We start from the raw sequence: 21,345 nt of genomic DNA on the forward strand, positions 1-21,345 counted from the left end.
TGTCTAATGTCCTTTTTAATCATATTCATATTTATGTATAATCTTATGCATGTGTGTGCAATATGACGAAAGCTCTTGTATATGCCTTTAATGAATCTTTAATTGGAAATAAAACATTTTTAATTTTAGTCATGCAATTTTTAAACGAAGTGTAAATAAGACGAGTTGGTTTCGAAACGTACAAAATTATAATAACGTGAAGAATTTTCCTTATTGAGAATTGTTAATGCTGCATCTAGTACTGTATGGAAGGAACCGATCATTTATCAATCTCAGGTCCTTAATCGACTATATGAGACATATCCTTGTCAGTTTCTCAATATAATAATGCTGGTTTCGGTAAAGTTTCTATTGTCTAAAATGTAATTTTCCGCGCAGGGTTGTAGAATTTGCAACTAACGGGGTTGATGCGTTTTCTTAAGAAATGCGATTTGCCGGTTAGTCGGTCTTAACTTTTTATACCAGGGAAACAATTAGTTACTTAAAATTGAGAAAGGAAATGGGGAATGTGTCAAAGCGACAACAACCAAATCATTCTTTTAAAAATGTGAAAGATATTCATTTTGTATAAAATCAAACATTTTACATTGAAGTTGATAGGTTCACCGAAGGGGGTAAAAATATTGCTTTTGCGAATAATACACCAACATGGAAACTGCACAGAAAAATTGCGGGAAAGGCATTAAGGTATAAGTTTGATTTATTCTTTCTAGTCAAATACGAGTAGTTGTTTTATGTTCCCTGTCTTAAAGATAATATCCTAAATATAGTTTAACGTAAAAAAAATTGGTTTACAGAATATAGTCTTTATATGTATATAAAGAAAAATAATAGTTATTGGAATAGCAATTGCTTTCATAAACAAATAGAACGCACTGGAAGAAATGTGTATAATTAAGTCCAACATTCTGGTATAAAAGTGGCAGTAAAGGGATTTCAAATTCATAAGTCAAAGATCAACTGATAATGAAGAGGAAAAAAAGAATTGAGAAAGAAAAAAACAACAGTCTACTAAAGACTGAACAACAAGAACCCCATCAGAACCCTGGATGATCTAGGAGCTTTCTGATTTATTTTGCACAAATAGCAGATTTTACAGGATAGTTATGAAATTTTGTATCATAGAACAGATTCAATATCCGTCTTCTAATCGTCAAAATAGTAATCACCTTCACCTTCACCTATCCTCTTCATGCCGGTCGGCATTTAAGGCCCTCCATCCTACAGGTAGTAGGTTTCTCGTATGGCTAATCACCAGACAGAATAAAAAATTGATGATTACGGAAACCCAAGATACAAAATAGTAATCAGCAGGTTTAATTTATTTTTGTTGAAAGCACCTGTGCATTGTTTTTCACGTGGTAAAATCCATAGTTTGACCATTTTGTGATTATGATTTATGATCATTGAATTGTTGTATTATGTTTTTATATGTCTTTCTAAATCAATGCACTTTCATAAATCACAGAGAGTAAGTTACAAAATCCCTCTGAACTTCAAGCGTTTCAAGCAGCAAACATAAGGGTATAAGGACAAGCTCAGAAAGTATCTGCATTAGCTGTGTTGACTCTTTATGTTCAACACACTAGAATAAGTCATATACAGCATTCTGAATACTTTTATGCATCTCGAACAGCGTTTGCCTTTATTTATCATAAAATAGACACGGAAACCGATCTGTTCGTTAATAAATCACACTGTCAAACCCACCTACACAGGCAAAATTGCAACGCATGTAAACGCATGTTTACCAGGAATTTACCGTACGTTTCAAAACATGTCAGAAACGCATGTTTGGAGCACCGTACGTTAAACGCATGTTTGGAGAACGTATTGTTTACATGCGTTTATGGAAAACATGCGTTTGAAAACACATGGTAAATGTCTGTTTATGTGAAACATGCGTTTGAAAACACACGATAAACGCATGTTCATGGTAACCATATGTTTGAGAACATATGGTTAACAGATGATCATAAACCGTATGGTAAACATATGTTTGGATGATGGTTGCTTTACTTCCAGTCGCAAGTCATATGCATATGCAGGCTATGAGATCATGATAATCAGAAATGAGCTCCAACCCTAATTTGTATAAGACTGACACCCTAACTCACAAAGTAACAGTTTGCAGGAAGATATGTCTCCCTACCTGGACACAAAATTCTGACTATGTGTTGATTCAGTCTGCTCTTACTTCTTAATGCTTTTTGCATAGCAAAGCAGCTTATACCAGTTTTCAAGTCTTTGCATTGACTTGGTCCCTGTTTGAACCTTTAATAACCTCTTGCACTCAAGGCAATAAATTTCAGAATAACTGAGGGGTTCTAATAACTTGTATAATATATGAACAAAACATGTCATCATGTGAATTATTCATTTGAAATAAAACTTTCATGGTATCAATTCTATTGCATCATATGAGCATTTCGTCTGAATGCAAATGTTTTAATCAATTAAGAATCTACAGCTTCACAGTTTGCACTTTGACACAGTTTTTTTAAGGATTTTTAAGAACGCTTACAAATTGTATCATCAAGATGAGAACCCCTTAACCATCCTATCAGCTTAAAATTAAACCAATTTCTATACATGCATGTTTTCTTCAAATGGCATGATTGATAATAAATTCTCATCTTTGGTAACAGAATATATTTTAAAAATTTGTTAATAGTATAATAAAATGTACATATATGTAACACAAGTTAAAGTCTATTTCTTCATCTTTCTTTTCTTCTTTTAACAGTTTCTTTCCATGGCAGATTCTGAAATAAACGCAAGATGCAAATTTTATAATAACAGCAACTAACTATCAATATATCTTGATTTTAAAACAAGCAAAATAATCAAATTAAGGTTAATATTATTATTACTTTATACAGTGATACATTTTTGTACATGAACATCTGTATATTTACAAGCATTCTGTCAGTATTGCATTACAATTTATCGGACCACAGCTGAATTATCACGTTGTGATTGGTTAAACGCCGTCATGTGGTGACCCCCTATGAGACCGTTTGGGGTTAGTAAGTTTCATAAGAGGTTCATGACACGTTAATGGTGACGTCATCTATTAATGTTGTTGTGTTTCATTGTTAATTTTTTCTACAGAACGCAGCAGAAAAAGTCTGGTGTCCGATAAATTCATTATACGGTTAACTACTGACCCCCTACAGATCCATAGAGGGTGAATAAAATTCATAGGGGATTTGGCCTCCAGCCTCACACCCTATGGATTTTACTAACCCTCTATGGATCTGTAGGGGGTCAGTAGCAACCATATAACTTATAATATAGTCCCCTACCAGTTAAATTTCATTGTATTGGAACAAATTTATAACTTTATCTACTGTGGATTCATTATTATTCGTTGGATACCAATTTTCGTGGATTTCGTGTGAACAGTTGAACCACCAAATTAAAAGTTCAACGAATGACAATTTTTCCTATTGCTTGTATGCAGACTTCAGCAAAACCACCAAATTAAATATCCACCAACCTGTAAGTTTTCCTCAATCCACGAAAATTGGTACCCACGAAAATAAATGAATCCACAGTATAACTTGTCATGGTGTAACATGTGTAAACTATATAACAAATATCAAATCAAAGTGTTGAAAACTAATTATTTAAGTGAATTTTGTAAGACCAAGGACCATTATTAAAATCATTAGACCCGAAAAAAAATTAAACTGGATCTGTTACTTGTCATGATAAAACAATATCATATCAATATCTTCAAGCATGAAGAAACAAGAATGTGTCCATAGACTAGTTCATGGATGCCCCACTTGCACTATCATTTTCTTTATTCAGTGACAATGAAATTGGGAACAAAACTCTAATTTGGCATTAAATTTAGACAGATCATATCATTGAACTTCAACTTCATCAAAAACTACTTTGACCAAAAATTTTAACCTGAAGAAAGACAGACAGAGAAACCAATGCACAAACCGAGAAACAAAATGCCCATACATATAAAAGGGGCATAAAAAGTGTGGAAAACTGGATGGACAGACCACAGAAAGGGAACTTAAAAGTTAAAACCATTGAAAATCACATATATATCAGAATACCTATTTAAACTGATTTTTTTTTCTTCTCAAATAACTCATTATAACTTATAAAGGAAACAATTTCTGTTTGCATCCTCAACTGTCACCTTTCTCTAGTTTTAATTGTTTGATATACTTTACATGTCATTTTTAAAGAATAAAGGTACATGTTAATGTGTTTTGTCTAACTAATATAAACTTCCTAATAAATTAAATAATCCAAATTGCAAAATAATTATGTTTTAAATTTTACTACTTTTTGGTTGATGAGGGCAAAGAAATTCAAAAGTAACATTGTAATCCCACATGCAGGATTCTGCACCACAAATGTCATGCTGATGTGCAATGGGTTAACGCAGTATCGCAAATTTTGATTAAGTCAAAGTGCGATGATGGCATTGTGACACTTTTTATCGATAGCTTTGCTGAATTGCTAAGGTGGTAATTTGAATTTGTTTATTATATTTTCTAGGTTATTTTTTTAATGTTTACATGTGAATTTGGTCAAGGAAATTCCTGTTTACCACCCACTTCATTTAGTGGTGATATAATTTGATTGGTTGAGGTAACAAGTTAATAAAACATTCATAAATATATATATATTCTATATAACATAATACCTTGTCTTAACTTGCTCATGCTGGTGTCCATGTACTGTGTCTGTAATATTTTCCCCTTTTCTTTACTTTTCTTCACTTATATATATGTTCCATTTCTCCCAAAAGTAAAAAAAAACTCAACTTCATCAGGCCCATTGACATATATTAGCTTGTTTTTGTGGAAAAATGACCTCTGAAATTAAAACAATAAAAATATTGATTTTATTACAATTTACTAATTTAAGGATTATACATGTATACCCATCTTATGTACCTATGTTTAGTAAACCAGATGCTCTGCAGTGCACAGCTTTATAAGATTGCAGAGGTGAGAGGTCAAACCCTGAACATGTGGAGCAAATATGACACAACATTTAAGCTTGATACAGCTCTGAATTTGGATTGTGATTAAATATTTGACACAACATAGGTTTCTGACACAGAATAAATGTGGTCTAAGAACTTAAACTTAAAAACTTAAAAATTTTAAATTAGACATTTATCTATTATGGTCCAATATCCAAAATCTAAATAAATGGTTAGATTCAGCATATCATAGAACCCCAAGAATTCAATTTTTGATGATGAAATGAAAATGAAATGAAATCAAATAATGTTCAATTTTAGACCCTTTAGACCTCAATGTGAACCAATTTGATAACCGGGGCCTAAATATTAAATATCTAAATACTTGGTTAGATTCAGCATATTGACAAACCCCATGTATTCAATCTTTGTTAAAATCAAACAAAGTTTAATTTTGGACCCCCATCTGAAACTTAAAAACTTGGCCCATAATCAAAAATCTAAGTACATGTTTAGATTCAGCATATATATCAAAGAACCCAAAGAAATCATTTTTTGTTAAAATCAGACTAACTTTAATTTTGGACCTTTTGGACCTTGATGTAGACCAATTTGAAAACAGGACCAAAAATTCAGAATCTAAATAAACGGTTAGATTTGGCATATCAAAGAACCCCAATAATTCATTTTTTGATGAAATCAAACAAAGTTTCATTTTGGACCCTTTCGGATCCTTATTCCTAAACTGTTGGGACCAAAAACTCCCAAAATCAATCCCAACCTTTCTTTTGTGGTCATAAACCTTGTGTTATAATTTTATAGATTTCAACTTACAAATGTACTAATGCTAAAGTTATTGTGCAAAAACCAAGAAAAATGCTTATTTGGGACCTTTCTTTTGGCCACTTATTCCAAAACTGTTTGGACCAAAACTCCCAAAATCAATCCTAACCTTCCTTTTGTGGTCCTAAACCTTATGTTCATAGAAATTTCATAGATTTCTGTTGACTTATACTAAAGTTATTGTGGGAAAAATAAGAAAAATGCTTATTTGGGCCCTTTTTGGCCCCTAATTCCTAAACTGTTGGGACCAAAACTCCCAAAATCAATCCCAACCTTCCTTTTATGGTCATTAACCTTGTGTTTAAATTTCATAGATTTCTATACTTGATTGTAAAGAGAGCTTCCAATTAAAATAAATAGTATGTTACTGCTAACATGGTTAAATTTCAAACTAACCCAAGAATAAAAAATGTCACCTCTATGTCCTCAACATTTACTTGTACATGTACGTACATTGTACATGTAAGGGACGACATCAAAAGATCGATGTAGGATAAAAAAATTAAATCAAATAGTTTGGGGGTGAGGGGTGTGGGAGGTGGGGGGTGGGGGTAAAATTCTGCAAGTTTTGTATATCTAAAATCGATATTTACATATATCCCTATTGGTAAATCATTTTTTCCCAAATTTAGTTAAGAAGGGGGGGGGGGGGGGTTGTCAGTGAAAAAACTGTGAAGTAAGTTTTTTATCCTACATTGAACTTTTGATGTCGTCCCTAAGTCTGAAAACAAAAAAAATTTTAAACAACTTAAACATAACATTCATGAAATACCTCTAATCACACATTTGCAATGTTTCATTGGCTGTTGCTCCTTATTTGCACATGAATCAATACAGCACTTTTCAAATCCACTTCTAGTCTAGATACATGTATAAATATAGAAAGCATCGCCTCTAATGACTTCTGTTTTGTTGATTATTTTCCACTACTTCTTTTAGTGCATGTACTTTCATTAAAAATGCTAAAAGAAAAATGTTTAAATGCATAAACATGTTAAAAGGAAGTTATGATATATGTAATTAACCAGTTACCTGGCAAAATTGCCTCACTTTGACATTTCAAAATAATATGAATTTACAAAAAGCATTTCATCAATTATTTTAATGTTCTTCTGCATCATTTCAAATCAATATGATCAATACAACATTTTAATGAATGAACTGGTTATATTGCATCTCTGATTTTGTCAATTAATGTCAATCTTTGGGCAATAAATATAATACATGTACATGTATTAACATGATTAAGGAATTTGAAATTTTAAGTTATATGAAGATGTACGCGTGGTATGAGTGCCAATGAGACAACTCTCCATCAAAATAACAATTTATAAATGAAAATAATAGGTCAAGGTACGGCCTTTAACACAGAGCCTTCGCTCACACCGAACAGCAAGTATATACATGTATGTATCACGATTTTGTGCTGTATTCGTGTCAGTTCTGACTTTAATACACCTATAGATAATAAAATTGAGAATGGAAATGGGGAATATCTATACATTAAATGATTTACATGTCTATCAAACTATCTAATGCTCAAAATTTTTTTTTTCTATAGAATTAAAATATTACAGCCACATGATTAATTATCTGCCTTTTAACAACAAAAATGACACGAAAAAAAAAATGTATAAAACAGCATCCCCCTTTTATAAAGAGAAGAGACTTGTATATTTATTTTGTACACCTGTAAACAATCTTTTGTGTCTGGCTTCATGCGTTTAGTGATATTTCTTTTGGTACTGGATATTGATTGCTATGTCTTAAATAAAATTATCAGTGACTCACTGTGAGTTTTAATTCATGTTTCAAACAAGCAGATAGGATACGGGTATTAAAATTAGAAAACATTTCAGAAAAGAATACCCACTTTAGAGTGGTCTGTAAGACACATGTAGGATGGAAATTTTATTTTTTTATTTAAATTACCTTTTAAAAAAGGAATTATTGAAGCATCATCACGCATGACTAGAGAAGGTCCCACTGTTGACCAATTCAACCAGCTGTGAAAATGAGATAAAGGTTATGTGAAACTTGGCATTCACTACACACAAAACAGTTGACCTATGTCTTATTTACTTGGAATGATCAAATTTTTACATAAACTAAAATCATATAAAATCAAAGTGACTGTGTATCCCAAACTCTGTGCTTGTATGATTGACAAAAGGTGGTCAATGGTTTTCAGGGTCTTTGGTGTTGTTTTGGGTGACGAAAAGACCCACCCCTCTGGATTTCATGTTTTTATGCCCCGGATTTTGCAATCAGGACCCCTCCAACCCCCCTAGAAGACAAATACATTTGTACTTTGTTTACAAAAAAAACTGTTCTCACAAGAAGGTCATAAAGAAGGGACCGGTAGCCTATTCTAACCAGCAAGGCATGAAACGGTATCGGGACCGTTCGCCCTAGTAACATGTTCGCCCTGGGTCCGTTTGCCCTGAGTTCGTTCGCCCTTAGAGTCCGTTCGCCCTACTACAAATATTAATATTCAGGCACTTGTATTCAGGGCATTGAAGTTGAATAAACTTAATCAGATATATTTCTATGGTATATATTCTTGAAATTTATGGAAACATGGAAATATCTAAAAGTTTATGGCTTGTTAAGGATCATTAATTTATTGTTTTATATATGACAAAATAATTCGGATCACTGCTTATTGTGATACCTGTCTTTTGATGGATTTATAATATAAAAAACAAATTTGTTTTGATAATATATTCAGCTTGAAATTAATTTTAAAAAAATGTACGAACTGTAAAACGGATTTACAAGTTCATTCATCAAAATACTCTGAGACTAGTCTAAGTTATTATATACTGCATACATTAGTGAATGACTGAATACAATTATTTTGTTAACAAATATCAACAAAGATAAATGATACATTGTATTCCAGTATTCTACTGCAATCAAAGGGAAAATGATGAAATTGATTGCGGCAATATCAATATTCGGTGATTTTTTCAACAAACTTCAACATATTTTATTCAAATACTTAAAATTATGCCACTAGACAACAATTAGTAAAAAAATAAAAATCAGGGCGAATGGACCCTGGGCGAACAGGTATCAGGGCGAACAGGTACTAGGGCGAACGTGAATTAAGGCGTACGGACCCGGATTCGCATGAAACAGTGACCCTGATTTTGGGCATATTTGTAATGTAAAAGTAATATAGGAAGTACCCCCCCCCCTTTTTTCCCAGATACAAACATACCATTCATATGTCGGATAGTGTTGTATTATTATATTTTATGATATAAACTCAACATGCTCAATGGAACTGAAAGTTGAAGTACATGAAGTATGGAAGATGTCTTAAATTATTTACAGAGTATGGACTATGGACGATGTGCATGGTGTGGCGGTATATGGTCGACACAGAGAGAATTTAATGCTTACATCTTTCTGCTTATCCATTTTAAAAAAATGTGAATGATTTAATTTTAATTTTTACCTTTCTTTGAGCTTTCCAAGTGGCAAGTCACCAATCAAAACAAAAACACTTTCGTTGCGTTGACTTTCATTTCAATCGTTCCCTTGTTTCTTCCAGTGAATCTACAAGTTATCTATTTCCATTTATTTGTTTATCGGTTTGACCATCAGTTTGAACAACCAGAGATGTGTATACCATGTATCTCTGACTCTGTCCGTTCTTGCAGTTAGTTTAAAAAAATTGAAACCTCCATCCGCAGCTCGTGAGCGTCCATGTATTGCGTCATAGTATACAAAATGGTAACGGTGAGAATTCCGGGTTTGCGTACTCTCGTACATTTGCTAAAGTGAGGGTCTGGAAACCGTCTCGGGAGGAAAGAATAAAGAATGATGGACGAATTAAAGTGCAGAATAATGAGAAAAAAATAGAGAAAGGAAAGGGGAGAGTAAAAATGCAAAAAATAGAATAAAGAACATTTGAGAATCATGGGGTTCAACTTCTAAATTATAATTAGACTGTATATTGAGAATTATTGAAAGTAAAGGACACATTATAAATGAAGAAACAGAGAAAATGTTAATGGTCTGAAAATTAAAGATATAAAGGACCCTCATCCAGAACCTTGTATTTATTTTTATTCAATTAGTTTGTTACATTTCTTTTTTCTTTTAAGTGCATGGGTAGTAGTTTGATAAAATTAGTTGTCATAATTTTTTTTATAGTAACAGTGTTTGAGTTGGTCGAGTTGTATAGAAAAGAGAAATTGAGAAGGACGTTTATTCCCAAAAGTTACAACTGTTCTAGTAGCATGCTTTGGCATATTAAAGGAATATAATTTAGTGACTATTGCTTGTCATGATTTTAACAGGATACATGTTTCTTTCCACTAATTCTAAAGAGCCTCATTGAACAAGATAGAAACTACCCCAGACAATCTGACACTTACTAAGGGAAGACCATTTAACTTCAAAAAAGGGGGGTGTGTTTAAAAAAAAAATCTGACTCCAAATTTGATGAAAAAAATATATTCTGGTCAAGCAGATGACACTATTATTCTGAATGTGGATTTCCCACATACCTTATAGTGTTTAATTTTGACAAAATAATTTGATTGATAGCGTCGAAAAACTAATTAAATTTGTTCACACTGTGTGCAAAAAAAAACCTTCTGAGTCAGAAAAAAAAAATCATACCCCCTCTTTTTGAAGTTTAATGCTTTCCCCCTTAATTTAAGTAATATAAAATATGAAAACATATGTTTTTAAACATCAATATGTTTATAGGGTATTACTCAAAACATACGTTAACAACCTGTTTTTAAACATAATTATGTTTACCAGGTGTTACTCAAAACATGCGTTTACCAGGTGTTTTTCCAAACATATGTAAACCACATGTTTTCAAACACATGTTTACCAGGTGTTTCTTAAAACAAATGTTAAACATGTGGTAAAACGTATGTTTCTCATGTGTTTTGTAAACATGTGTTTCACATGCGTTCATCAACGCATGTTTACCACATGTTTTTCAAACGTATGGGAAACGCATGGTTTCAAACACATGTTTACCACCTGTTACTCAAAACACATGGTAAACATATGGTGAAACGCATGTTTACAATACGTTTTCAAAAACACCTGGTAAACATGCGTTGCAATTTTGCCTGTGTACTCTCCAAGTGGCCAATTGTTTTTGTCTTTTTATACTCGTATATTACCAATGTTATTTCAACTGATCGGTCGGAGTTTATGTTTTAATTTGCATAAGGACAGTCTATTTAAAGATGTGTGTGATAAGGAGGATTGCCGTTATAACTATTATTGAATTATAATCACTAATCAGTGTCACAAAACGCATATAAAAAAGAACTGAGTGTATGATATGGGACGAATAACTGGACACTTCATTGCGGAGCTTATCCTAAAACTGTCTACAGATGGACTGGTTTTAAATGAACGAACTTCTTAAACTCCGCCAAGTCAAGTGAAATAATTCTAGTAATACGTCTAATTATCAATAATAAATGGAACTATTGACGTATAAGGTCATGGTAAAAAATAACCGTGCACAAAAATAAAAGATATATGAAACGCTTGAATCATTGATATACATGGAAGTCTCAGTTGTTCCTTTGCAAACATGTTATAAGCCTAAGACTATACAATACAAAGGATGAGGATGAATTAACAGACAATCTAAACCCAACATACATTATAACATATTTAGCATAAACAATATAAAACAAATACATTTAGAATGACGGGGTAGAACACTTATTTATAGTGCAACCTGATATAACATTTTAACATACATTAATACAAAGTCAATCAGCCAGCCTTCAAAGGCTTACGAAGCACTGTCAATTAATATCTTTATACTGATATATAAGTTTGATTAACTCATTGACATTTTGTCAAAACCTGATTGGGCTGTCCGAATTAACCTGCGGGAGAAAAGTTATTCTGATGTCATTCTAAATCACATTGGTCCAAGTAATAAACAAAACAAGCTTTCGTTCAGTTATCTGTGGTAGTACAGTCTCCTTTTTAACGAAATTATTTACAGATAATAATAAAATGCTGAATAGTCGACCTACTCTATAATTTTGATAATTTGTACCAGTGATCCTAAACAGAAAATAAAAGTGCCAATACCTTTTTTCTTGCTTAACCATTTGGTTGTGATTTGATTGTTTACAAGGCGTTGGATAAGTCAACGACCCGGTTTAACAAATCAACATTATGTAAACAAACAATTATATTGGCGTGAACATTAGTATTCTAAATTATTCATACCTGTATAAGGCAGTACATGTATATTCGACATGCTTTATATTAAGTAAGATAATTACAAAACAAAACTACATTTGCAAATATGTTGTGTCCGACTCGCTTCAAAACACATGAAAACATTGGAAGCATTACTGCTGATAATTGAAAAGGTAAGTTAAATGATTATCATTAAAATAAAATCAGAAACCTTTTTTGTAGGCAATATATGATTGGAAATCATTTCGAAGCAGTTCTTCATGAGTCAATGAACAAATGTTTGCCCTTAATGCTAAAAGAAACCGGAGTATTTAATCCAGAAAACTACATAGATTTAATGGTGTTCAATATTCTTAATGCTGTGTGTTTTGGGAAAAGGTAAGCAATGAATGGATATGAGTGGAATATTGTTACACCTCAGCTCCACACATAGTGGTCTCGTGGATGTTTACCTGGCACGACAGAATGAGACTGTGGTTTTAATTCACCGTCAGGTCAATACTATAATTGGAAAAGGTAAATGCATGGACGTTTAATCTCGCATTAAAAACATTTCTGTCAGTAATTGAAATAAACATTACAACGCACACTCGACTTACGGTTACAGTTATCTAAAAGCAACTTGAAAAACAATTAAAATATCAAAATACATTATTTTGAATTAAAAAAAAACGAAAAAAACTGTTAAACATTGTTTTCATCTTTCGAATCCGAACAATAAGCCATCAAGTAGATACAATGTAAAAAAACAATTGTAGGCTTCATGCGTGCTTAAAGTTAAAACAAGATTTAAAAAAGGAAAATTTCAGGTGTGACATTGACAACTTTTTGGAATTTTGGATCCTGAATGCTCTTCAACAAAACGCGCGTCTGGCGTACTAAATTATAATCCAGGTACCTTTGATAACTATTGAATATATATAATAGAGAAATAACATACAAGTACAAATAAAAGAAAGAAAACCCTGATATATATAAAAAAGAAGATGTAGTACGACTGCTTATAAGACAACTCTCAACACGAGACCAAATTAATAACCATTGTTATAATAGTTAGCAAAGGTACCAGAATTATATATTCAGTACGCCAGACGCGCGTTTCGTCTACATAAGACTCATCAGTGACGCTCATATCAAATTATATATAAAGCCAAACAAGTACAAAGTTGAAGCGCATTGAGGATCCAATCTATATATATAAGACTAGTAAATTGTTGCTATTACCCCCACAAATTATTTGAGTTTGAATTAAATTGTGATTCTAATAAAAAGAACATTGTAATGGTTATGTGCTGTCATCTGTTACGAAAGCTCCGTTTAGGTTGCAGTCTTGTAATTGACTGCTCCATAGGCTTACATGCAAAACAGCTGATCTTTGAAAATAAAAAAATAAAAAATGCTACATAGAATTTTTTTTCATGTTCATATCATGAATGTACTTATGTGAAATTGTGATTTAATCCAAAAAAAAGAGGGTCTTGCCACGAAGAATAAAAAGTTACGTAATCCAGAAGTCAAAACATTTTTTTTTCTACTTTCTGTTTGCTATTTTTACTAGGCCGCACCACTTCCAGTAAACATGATATCCTTCCACTTTCCTGAATTGATATCCTCCAAAAGATGCAAGATTTTTTTAAAGTCTATATATATGTTTCAATTCAGCATAAACCTATAATCAAACAGAAAAAATTGAGTTCAGAAAAAAATTCAGAAAAAAATGCACTATTTTGTTTCCCTCCATGTTTTGACATGCACCGGAAACTGGAGTTGTAATACAAGACTGGTATCTTTATCAACAAAGATAGACTTTTATTGCATTTGTATTAGAACGTTTTACTGATAAAAAAATAAAATACACGCCCCTATTGGTTTACTCCGCTTTGTATTCATGTCATCTCCTCATATGTTCTCTTGGTTTATTATACAAAATTTTTTTTTCATATTTTTAGCAGTAACGACTGCCTGTTTGCATTTATACAGCTTTACGAGATCTGTTGTTGTTTAACTGCTGTTTTATTTCTCAGCCTATTTCAGTCGGGCGGTCTTCATTAAGTTGAGATAGAGGCGTGGATACCAAAGGGACATTTGAACTCATAAGTCGAAAATAAACTGCAAATGCCATTTCTAAAACGGAAAAAGATGAACAGACAAAAAAAAAACAACAGTAAACAAAAGACAAAAAAGAAAATAAAAAAAATAATGAGAAACACGAACCCTTCTAATTCAGTTCCCTACTAGGTGAAATCTATTTCACAGATTTAAAATATTCTGATATTGTTTTTTGGAAGGGGGTGGTGGCAAAAAACAGATCCATTTTAACTTGAAATGTTTATAATTTAAACTTTTTGTAAGCCTTTCTAATGTCTTATCTAGTTTACCCTAGAAGAAATGTTGCTGACTGAAGTCACTGTGCTAGGCTAATTCAAAGGCGTAGTTTATAAAACAAAATGACCTAGACAAGTGTAATGTATCCGGTAAGAATGTAGAACATATTTGTTTTTCTTTTAGTGTTTACTTAGATGATCCTGAATTTGTGACATTGATGAAAATTGACCATGAATTGACATAAATGACAGGAAAGGGTTTCGTTGAAGATATGTTCCCAATTATGTATAAAATATGGACAACAAAAAAGTACAGAACAGTTACCAAATTGGCGGATGAACTTGTTTTTATAGTCACATAGAAATTCAACGAACACGATAATACGTTTAACTCTGGTATGTCAGCAGTTTTATATCTTAAACACCATTTTTTATGCATGATGTTTTGTATTGCTTCTCATTGAATTGTCCCCCAGCTATTTTTTTATTGGACTGGATGCAATGGAAGTTTGTATTACTATTACATAAAGAAAGGTTTAAACTGTGTAATTTTTAAATACATCTTAAGGAATAATTTTTATCTCAATTGATCTGTTTAAACTCCCAAATTTTAACCATCATAGATTGTTACAAAAAGTTAAATCACAAAAATTCTGAACTTCGCGGAAATGATCAAAAAGGAAATCCCTTATCAAATGGCTAAATCAAAAGCTCAAACGCTACAAACGAATGGATAGCAACTTGCATACTCCTGACTTGGTACATACATTTTCTGATGTAGAAAATGATGGATTGAACCTGGTTTTATAGCTAGCTATACCACTCACTTGTATGACAGTCGCATCATATTCCATTATATTGACAATGATTCGTGAACAAATCAAACAGACACACTAGTTTAAAATGTCAAAAATAGGGATACAGCTGTCAACATTGTGTTATCATCTTAATCACGATAAAAACAACATAATTGTTCAAACTAGAAATAAACTCATGAATGATTTCAGACAAAATAAGAGATTTTACTGATTCGTTGATACTGGCAAGAAAAGAAGCGGAACGGGAAGAGAACGAGGAAGTGTTATCTCAGTTAACAAACACACATCTAAGACAAACGCTAATGGATATATTTAACGGTGAGTTCACAAATCTATGGCAGATTAACAATTTTTTAAGTATTGGATCAACATGTACCGCAAAAGAACAAATAAAGTATATATGATTATCTATAATATAAAACTCTTGCACTTTCATGACTCACTTAGACCACACAAAAAGCAAAAAAACAAATAATGCTCTTATTGTTGTTGATCACCTAAAAGTCACACCCGGGATCAAAAACTCACAACTAATTGCAAGGTTAACAGAATGAATAACAAAACATGTGTAACAGACATAGTAATCTATTAAATACATTGAAAAACTCTTTGAATTTGTGTACCGCATTGTTTCCTTTAATATTAATAAAATTACACAAATACCGAACTCCTAAGAAATAACGAATAGAAAACAACTGCCATGTTCCTCACGTGGTACAGACATTTCATTATGTAGAAAATGGTGGAGAGAACTCTTTATTTATCTGTACTAGTTGACCAAAATTTACACAATTATATATTTTGCCCCTTGAAAATTCAAGACCAGTAAATATTGTTTATCACTCAAATACATTTTTAAATTTCATGTTTAAACGAATAGATGGATCTAGTATGTGTACTTGGCTTCAAATATCAATTTCACAGCTATCCAAATAATATACTCGTGTATCATTTAAGAATAAGTTTCAACCAATAACAACCAATTGATTACAGGGTTCTGGGTTTGAATAGGGAAACAGAAAAAATGGTGGGGTTATACATTTTGTAAAAACTCAAATCTGATCTAAGACAGTCCTACAATAAAACAACATTAAGCTAACTAATTAAACCATTTACAATGTAAATTATAGCTGGTATTGACACATCAAGAATAACGTTGTTCTTTGCTGTACGTTACATGGCTGGGTTACCAGATATCCAAAGTAAAGTTCAGGAAGAAATAGACAGAGTTGTTGGTGAGTTTTTTACCGTTTCATTCTATCGTTTGAACAGCTTTTTATGTTTTTGTTTCGTTCACGCATCGTTCATGTCGTTGTCAATATAATGTAATTGAATGCGACTACCTTACAAAGAGACGTTTAGCTAGCTATAAAACAAGGTTTACATTTGTCAAGAATCGGATGGTCAGTAGTTGTCATTTGTTAATATGATTCATAAGTGTTTCTCGTTTCTCCTTTTTGATATAGATTAGACCGTCGGTTTTTTCCATTTAAAGAGCTGAAGGACGCCTCCGGGTGCGGGAATTTCTCGCTACATTGAAGACCTGTTGGTGACCCTCTGCTGTTGTTGTTTTTTATTTGGTCGGGTTGTTGTCTCTTTGACACATTCCCCATTTCCATTCTCAATTTTATTCTTCTAGTCAATTTTTTTGCCCTTTATTTCTTGCTGTCGGTGTGAGCCAAGGCTTCGTGTTGAAGACCGCACTTTGACATATAACGGCTTACTTTTACAAATTGTGACTTAAATGGAGAGTTGTCTCATTGGCACTTATACCAAATCTTCGTATATCTAATTAATCCACCATTTTGTACATAAGAGAATGCCTGTACCAATTCAGGATTATGACAGTTGTTTTCCATTCATTTAATGGGTTTGAGGTTTTTTATTTTGCAATTTAATTAGGGACTTTCCGTTTTGAAATTTCCTCTGAGTTTAGTATTATTGTATTTTTACTTATTAGGGGGGTCTATGTTTCATTTAAGATGCCTTAATATAGTTTGTTGGTCTAAAATATATCGGATTTCAAATGGTGGGCTTTGAGCGTTCCTGATGAGGTAAATCCAGAAAAGCGCTTCGGATGCAATAAATTAATAAACGTGTTGTTTTCTATTTTTTACATCACACATTGATTTATCCAGTCTCTCTTTATTTTCTTTTCCTCCGTAGATGTAAGCTTTTAAAGATTGTGAACCTTTATTTTATCATCTTATTATTCCACTTCACACCAAAAATACATGGTCAATTAATTTTAAATAAAAGCCCATAACTAATGATAAACACGTTTCATTTTGTCATTAATGTATTTGTGTGCAGAAAAACAATGCAGGGCTAATTTTATTGCTTGTAACAGAAATTGACCTATTATTTATAAAATACGTTGACAATTGATGTTTACAAAGTGTCTCAAAATGTTATGGATACAAAATTATTTTGTTAAAAATAGTAATACTACATTTAAAGTTAGTAAGACAAAAAAAAAACCATCATATTCAATGTTGTAAAATAATAAAATATTTTACTTTAAGAAGTGAGCACTACAATCATAACCGTAACCATTAACTCTTAGTTAATAAAATTATAAAAAGGAAACATTTGTCTAAGTCATTTATATTTTAGAACGAACCTATAACTCTTATGATATAATTAACAAGGGGATATTATAAAACCGATGTTTTGACGAACGGACGGACGGGCGTTTATACGGTCAAGTATTACACTTAATATTTATCATATCTGTATTTGAGAACTACCAATTGGCGGCTGACAATTTTTATTTTTTGGAGTAAAACGTGTAACTCTGACACATTTTTTATTTGCTGTCCACCGTCAGGAACTTGTATGTCAGTGGTTGTTGTTAGTTTACGTCTGTCATATTTGTTTTCCGTTAATTGTTTTTTTTTATAGATTAGCACCTCAGTTTTCTATGTCAATGTTTGATTAGGAAAAGATAGACTACCGACGGTTAAAGACAAAAAAATATCAGCTTTACAGAACCACTTTGCATGAAGCAATGAGACTTGTTACAGTTGTTCCCGTAGGTCTTCCGCATAGTACAATGTGTGACACAAAAGTTGGTGAGTACTAAAATCAATCAGACTTTTATGTGGTGGTCTTACCTATCTAATTTGGAAAATTAATATATGTTAATGATGCAGTTGCAGTTGCGGTGGATAATTGTGGATTTAATAATATTCGTTTAATACAATTTTCGTGGATTTCGTGGTTACAAATGAACCACAAATGCAATTGTTCAACGAAAAACTAGTTTTATATTGACTTGTTTGCAGACCATAGTTAAACCACGAAATAAAATATCTACGATAATGCAAAGTTTATTCTATCCATGAAAATTGGTACCCACTAAAATAAATGAATCCACATTAGTCATTACATCTTGAAGAACATGTAGTAGGCTGCATTTTTTGGACATTGTGAGAGCAGACGTCTTTGCTGATTTAGAATAAACTATATATGTTTTATATTTATTTTTGTGACTTAATTTAAACCAATTTTCTCTGTAGCATCATTTCAATACTTACAAGATTAAATTTAGATATTAGAAAATTTTAGGTTCACATCTATTTCATCCGTTAGTTTATTTGATAAAAAAAATACATTTAACTCTCTCTGTTTTTAGACATGACCAAAAACCAATCACCAATAACCACAATCAGAGGTACACCATAAATAGTTATCAAATCGATACGCCAGACGCGCATTTCGTCTTTATAAGACTCATCAATGACACTCACATCAAAAATAGATCATAAGAAACCAATTTCATTTAATATGTAAAATCTAGTTGAGGTTTTCTAAAAGTCATTTCCCCACAAAGTGACACAAGTAGTAAACCTTTAAAATAACAGACTTTTCATTGATTAATGAAACGGATTATGTAATTCTTTAAAGGTGAAGTAAACCAAATTATTTTGTTATTATTTACAGAATATATTTATAATTATGAAATAAGTAATCAACATTTCTATCTCCTTGTTTAGAAAGTGTCAGAAGACGATTTAATTGGAATATTTTCTCAACAAAAGCAGCTGCCATATTTCTCAAACTTGTGACATCATTACTTGCGTTTTGATTCTGCAACCGTTTAACACATATTTGATATCTAACAGTTGTATAAGAAAAATGATTTGGGTCGTTTTAACGGTTAATTACAAAAAAGTCAAGTTATAATTGAATCATAGTCAGAGGATATTGAGTAAGTATCAGCGTTATTATACATGTTAGTTAGTTGAGTTTTTATTTTGAAAGAATGTTTGAAATTTTCAGCTTAAGGAGGTAGACCTAGGTTAAGGGAAATAACTCTTAAAATCATCAGTACGTTTGTGTCAACCATTTTCATAAATATATTCTAAGCTTCTAGGTTACATAGATTATTTATAATCTGTTTCAGGTAAATGCTTAAAATTCATTGAGGAAACTTGACTTTTACAAACACATAACTGATTTAAAGAATTATCTCCCTGTACCAAGGTCTACCCCCTTAAATCGATGGCTAAAGATTGAGATTTGTTTTTAAAAATTTATTCGAAACAAAATTTCATATCCAGCTGAAAATAACTGCACATATTGTTTGTAGTGTTTTATATTTTTTAGGAGGTTATGTATGATGTTCCACAGGATACAGTTGTTATGATTAATCACTGGGCGCTTCACCGCGATCCTAAGTATTGGAAAGACGTTGAGAAATTTGATCCGACACGCTACCTCGACGAAAATGGAAAGCTTGGTATGAAACCAGAAAGCTGGTTACCATTTTCTGCAGGGAGACGTGTGAGTCTAGGAGAAGTAGTGGCTAAACCAGAACTTCATTTGATTTTTGCAACGATAATGCAAAGGTTCAAGATTACATTACCCGAAGGAACCAATTCCGAACTGAAATTAGGCGGATCTAGTAGTAATACACAACCTGCTCCGTTCCAAATCATTGTTGAAGACAGAATAAATACATGAAGAGGAATCAATTTTAAGTGATGATCAGAAGCTATAATGAAATAAACAATAAAAATATAATCATTTTGTTAAATGAATAAAAAAAATTTAGATTTTTGTTATTAGAAGTGTTTGAAATATATCTCTATTCTACAGCTGACAAATGAAATCCCACAAAAATGAATGACTATTGAATGAGAGTTCCGATTTATTAGCTCGCATCTAATAGTTTTTATTTCTTGTGATAGTTTCATATATCAGCTGTAGAAAAGTTATATTGGTCACAAATGAAACAGTTCAAAACTTTTCTAATGAAATGAAGGACTAACTATGAATTTAGAAAAACAGAACTTTATAAAGAACATCTAAATACTTTTAAATCTCGATCTTTCTCTGAAATTCGTTCTATCTCTCAAAACATTTGACTGTAAAATCTTGTATACAGTTCCACCATCACCCATTATATTCATCGTATTTAGCCGTATGGTTACTTAAGTATTAACATCATACATTGGTATCTGGCGGATAGTTCAAAATCTCCATCCATATATAAAATTGACCTCACGTGAATTTGTATTTTCATGGCATTCACTTATGATTCATAAAGATGTAGCAGAGTGATTATTCATGCTTCATAAATTATGTAATTTGCACTTTTGAAATCATTGATTTATATTAAAAATCTACTTAATATCAAATTCTTATTGAGTCTTAATAGTTGAATTATTTCACTCTTGCAAAGTATTTTTTACTAAAAAGTAAAATCACAAAAATACTGAACTTAGAGGAAGATCAATTGGGAAAGTCCATAATCACATGGCAAAATCAAATAACAAAACGCATCAAAAACGAATGGACAAGGATTCCTTTATCATATCCTTTATGACTTGATTTAGTATATAATTTACGTATTGAGTAATGTTACTCATACATATTCATGGGGGTTGAAACTGAACTCTTGTTTTGATTAGTTCTTAGTTATTGGCTGTTAAGTTGAATTTTCCTGTGTGCACCTTAGGTAGAATTTGCCTGGACACTGGTCAGTGAAAGACGTCCATTATTGACTCAGAATATATTATTCAGAAACCCATATTTACAGATTGTATATTTACTAGACTCAGCTATACAGTTTCTAGACATGACTATACTCTGATGTAGATTATTTACTGTGTGCCAAGTTCCTTATTTACTGGAGAACTCACTCCACAAGTGAGTGTTCATTCTCTGGTAATAA

At 31.9% G+C, this 21,345-nt stretch overlaps 1 protein-coding gene and 1 long non-coding RNA gene across 3 annotated transcripts; one reads left to right on the forward strand and one right to left on the reverse strand.

The window, feature by feature from the left end:
• The first annotated feature begins 424 nt into the window (after nucleotides 1–424).
• On the forward strand, nucleotides 425–20,809 carry LOC143048843 (steroid 17-alpha-hydroxylase/17,20 lyase-like). Its single transcript, XM_076222712.1, has 9 exons — nucleotides 425–437; nucleotides 594–687; nucleotides 12,245–12,400; nucleotides 14,531–14,555; nucleotides 14,709–14,742; nucleotides 15,354–15,482; nucleotides 16,295–16,399; nucleotides 18,106–18,164; nucleotides 19,776–20,809. The coding sequence occupies exons 1-9, from the start codon at nucleotides 425–427 to the stop codon at nucleotides 20,130–20,132; spliced, it is 972 nt and encodes a 323-aa protein (XP_076078827.1). The 3' UTR covers nucleotides 20,133–20,809.
• LOC143049748 (uncharacterized) lies at nucleotides 2,638–9,648 on the reverse strand. 2 transcript variants are annotated; one of them, XR_012970300.1, is made up of 5 exons: nucleotides 9,276–9,648; nucleotides 7,742–7,815; nucleotides 6,582–6,771; nucleotides 4,682–4,853; nucleotides 2,638–2,765 (listed from the first exon to the last, which is right to left on the reverse strand). It is a non-coding gene; the product is annotated as an uncharacterized LOC143049748 (long non-coding RNA). The 2 variants fall into 2 exon arrangements; XR_012970301.1 differs by lacking the exon at nucleotides 7,742–7,815 and having other exon boundaries at nucleotides 9,276–9,642.
• Nucleotides 20,810–21,345: the final 536 nt, after the last annotated feature.

This window comes from Mytilus galloprovincialis, chromosome 10, assembly GCF_965363235.1.
Source record: "Mytilus galloprovincialis chromosome 10, xbMytGall1.hap1.1, whole genome shotgun sequence".
In the NCBI taxonomy this organism is placed as follows: domain Eukaryota; kingdom Metazoa; phylum Mollusca; class Bivalvia; order Mytilida; family Mytilidae; genus Mytilus; species Mytilus galloprovincialis.

What these genes read in the sequence shown, in the direction of transcription:
- LOC143048843 (XM_076222712.1), top strand. An exon ending in ACTTAGATGATCCTGAATTT is followed by an intron (nt 14,556 to 14,708) that starts GTGACATTGATG and finishes ATAGTCACATAG; the next exon opens with AAATTCAACGAACACGATAA. An exon ending in AGAAATAGACAGAGTTGTTG is followed by an intron (nt 16,400 to 18,105) that starts GTGAGTTTTTTA and finishes ATGTTTGATTAG; the next exon opens with GAAAAGATAGACTACCGACG.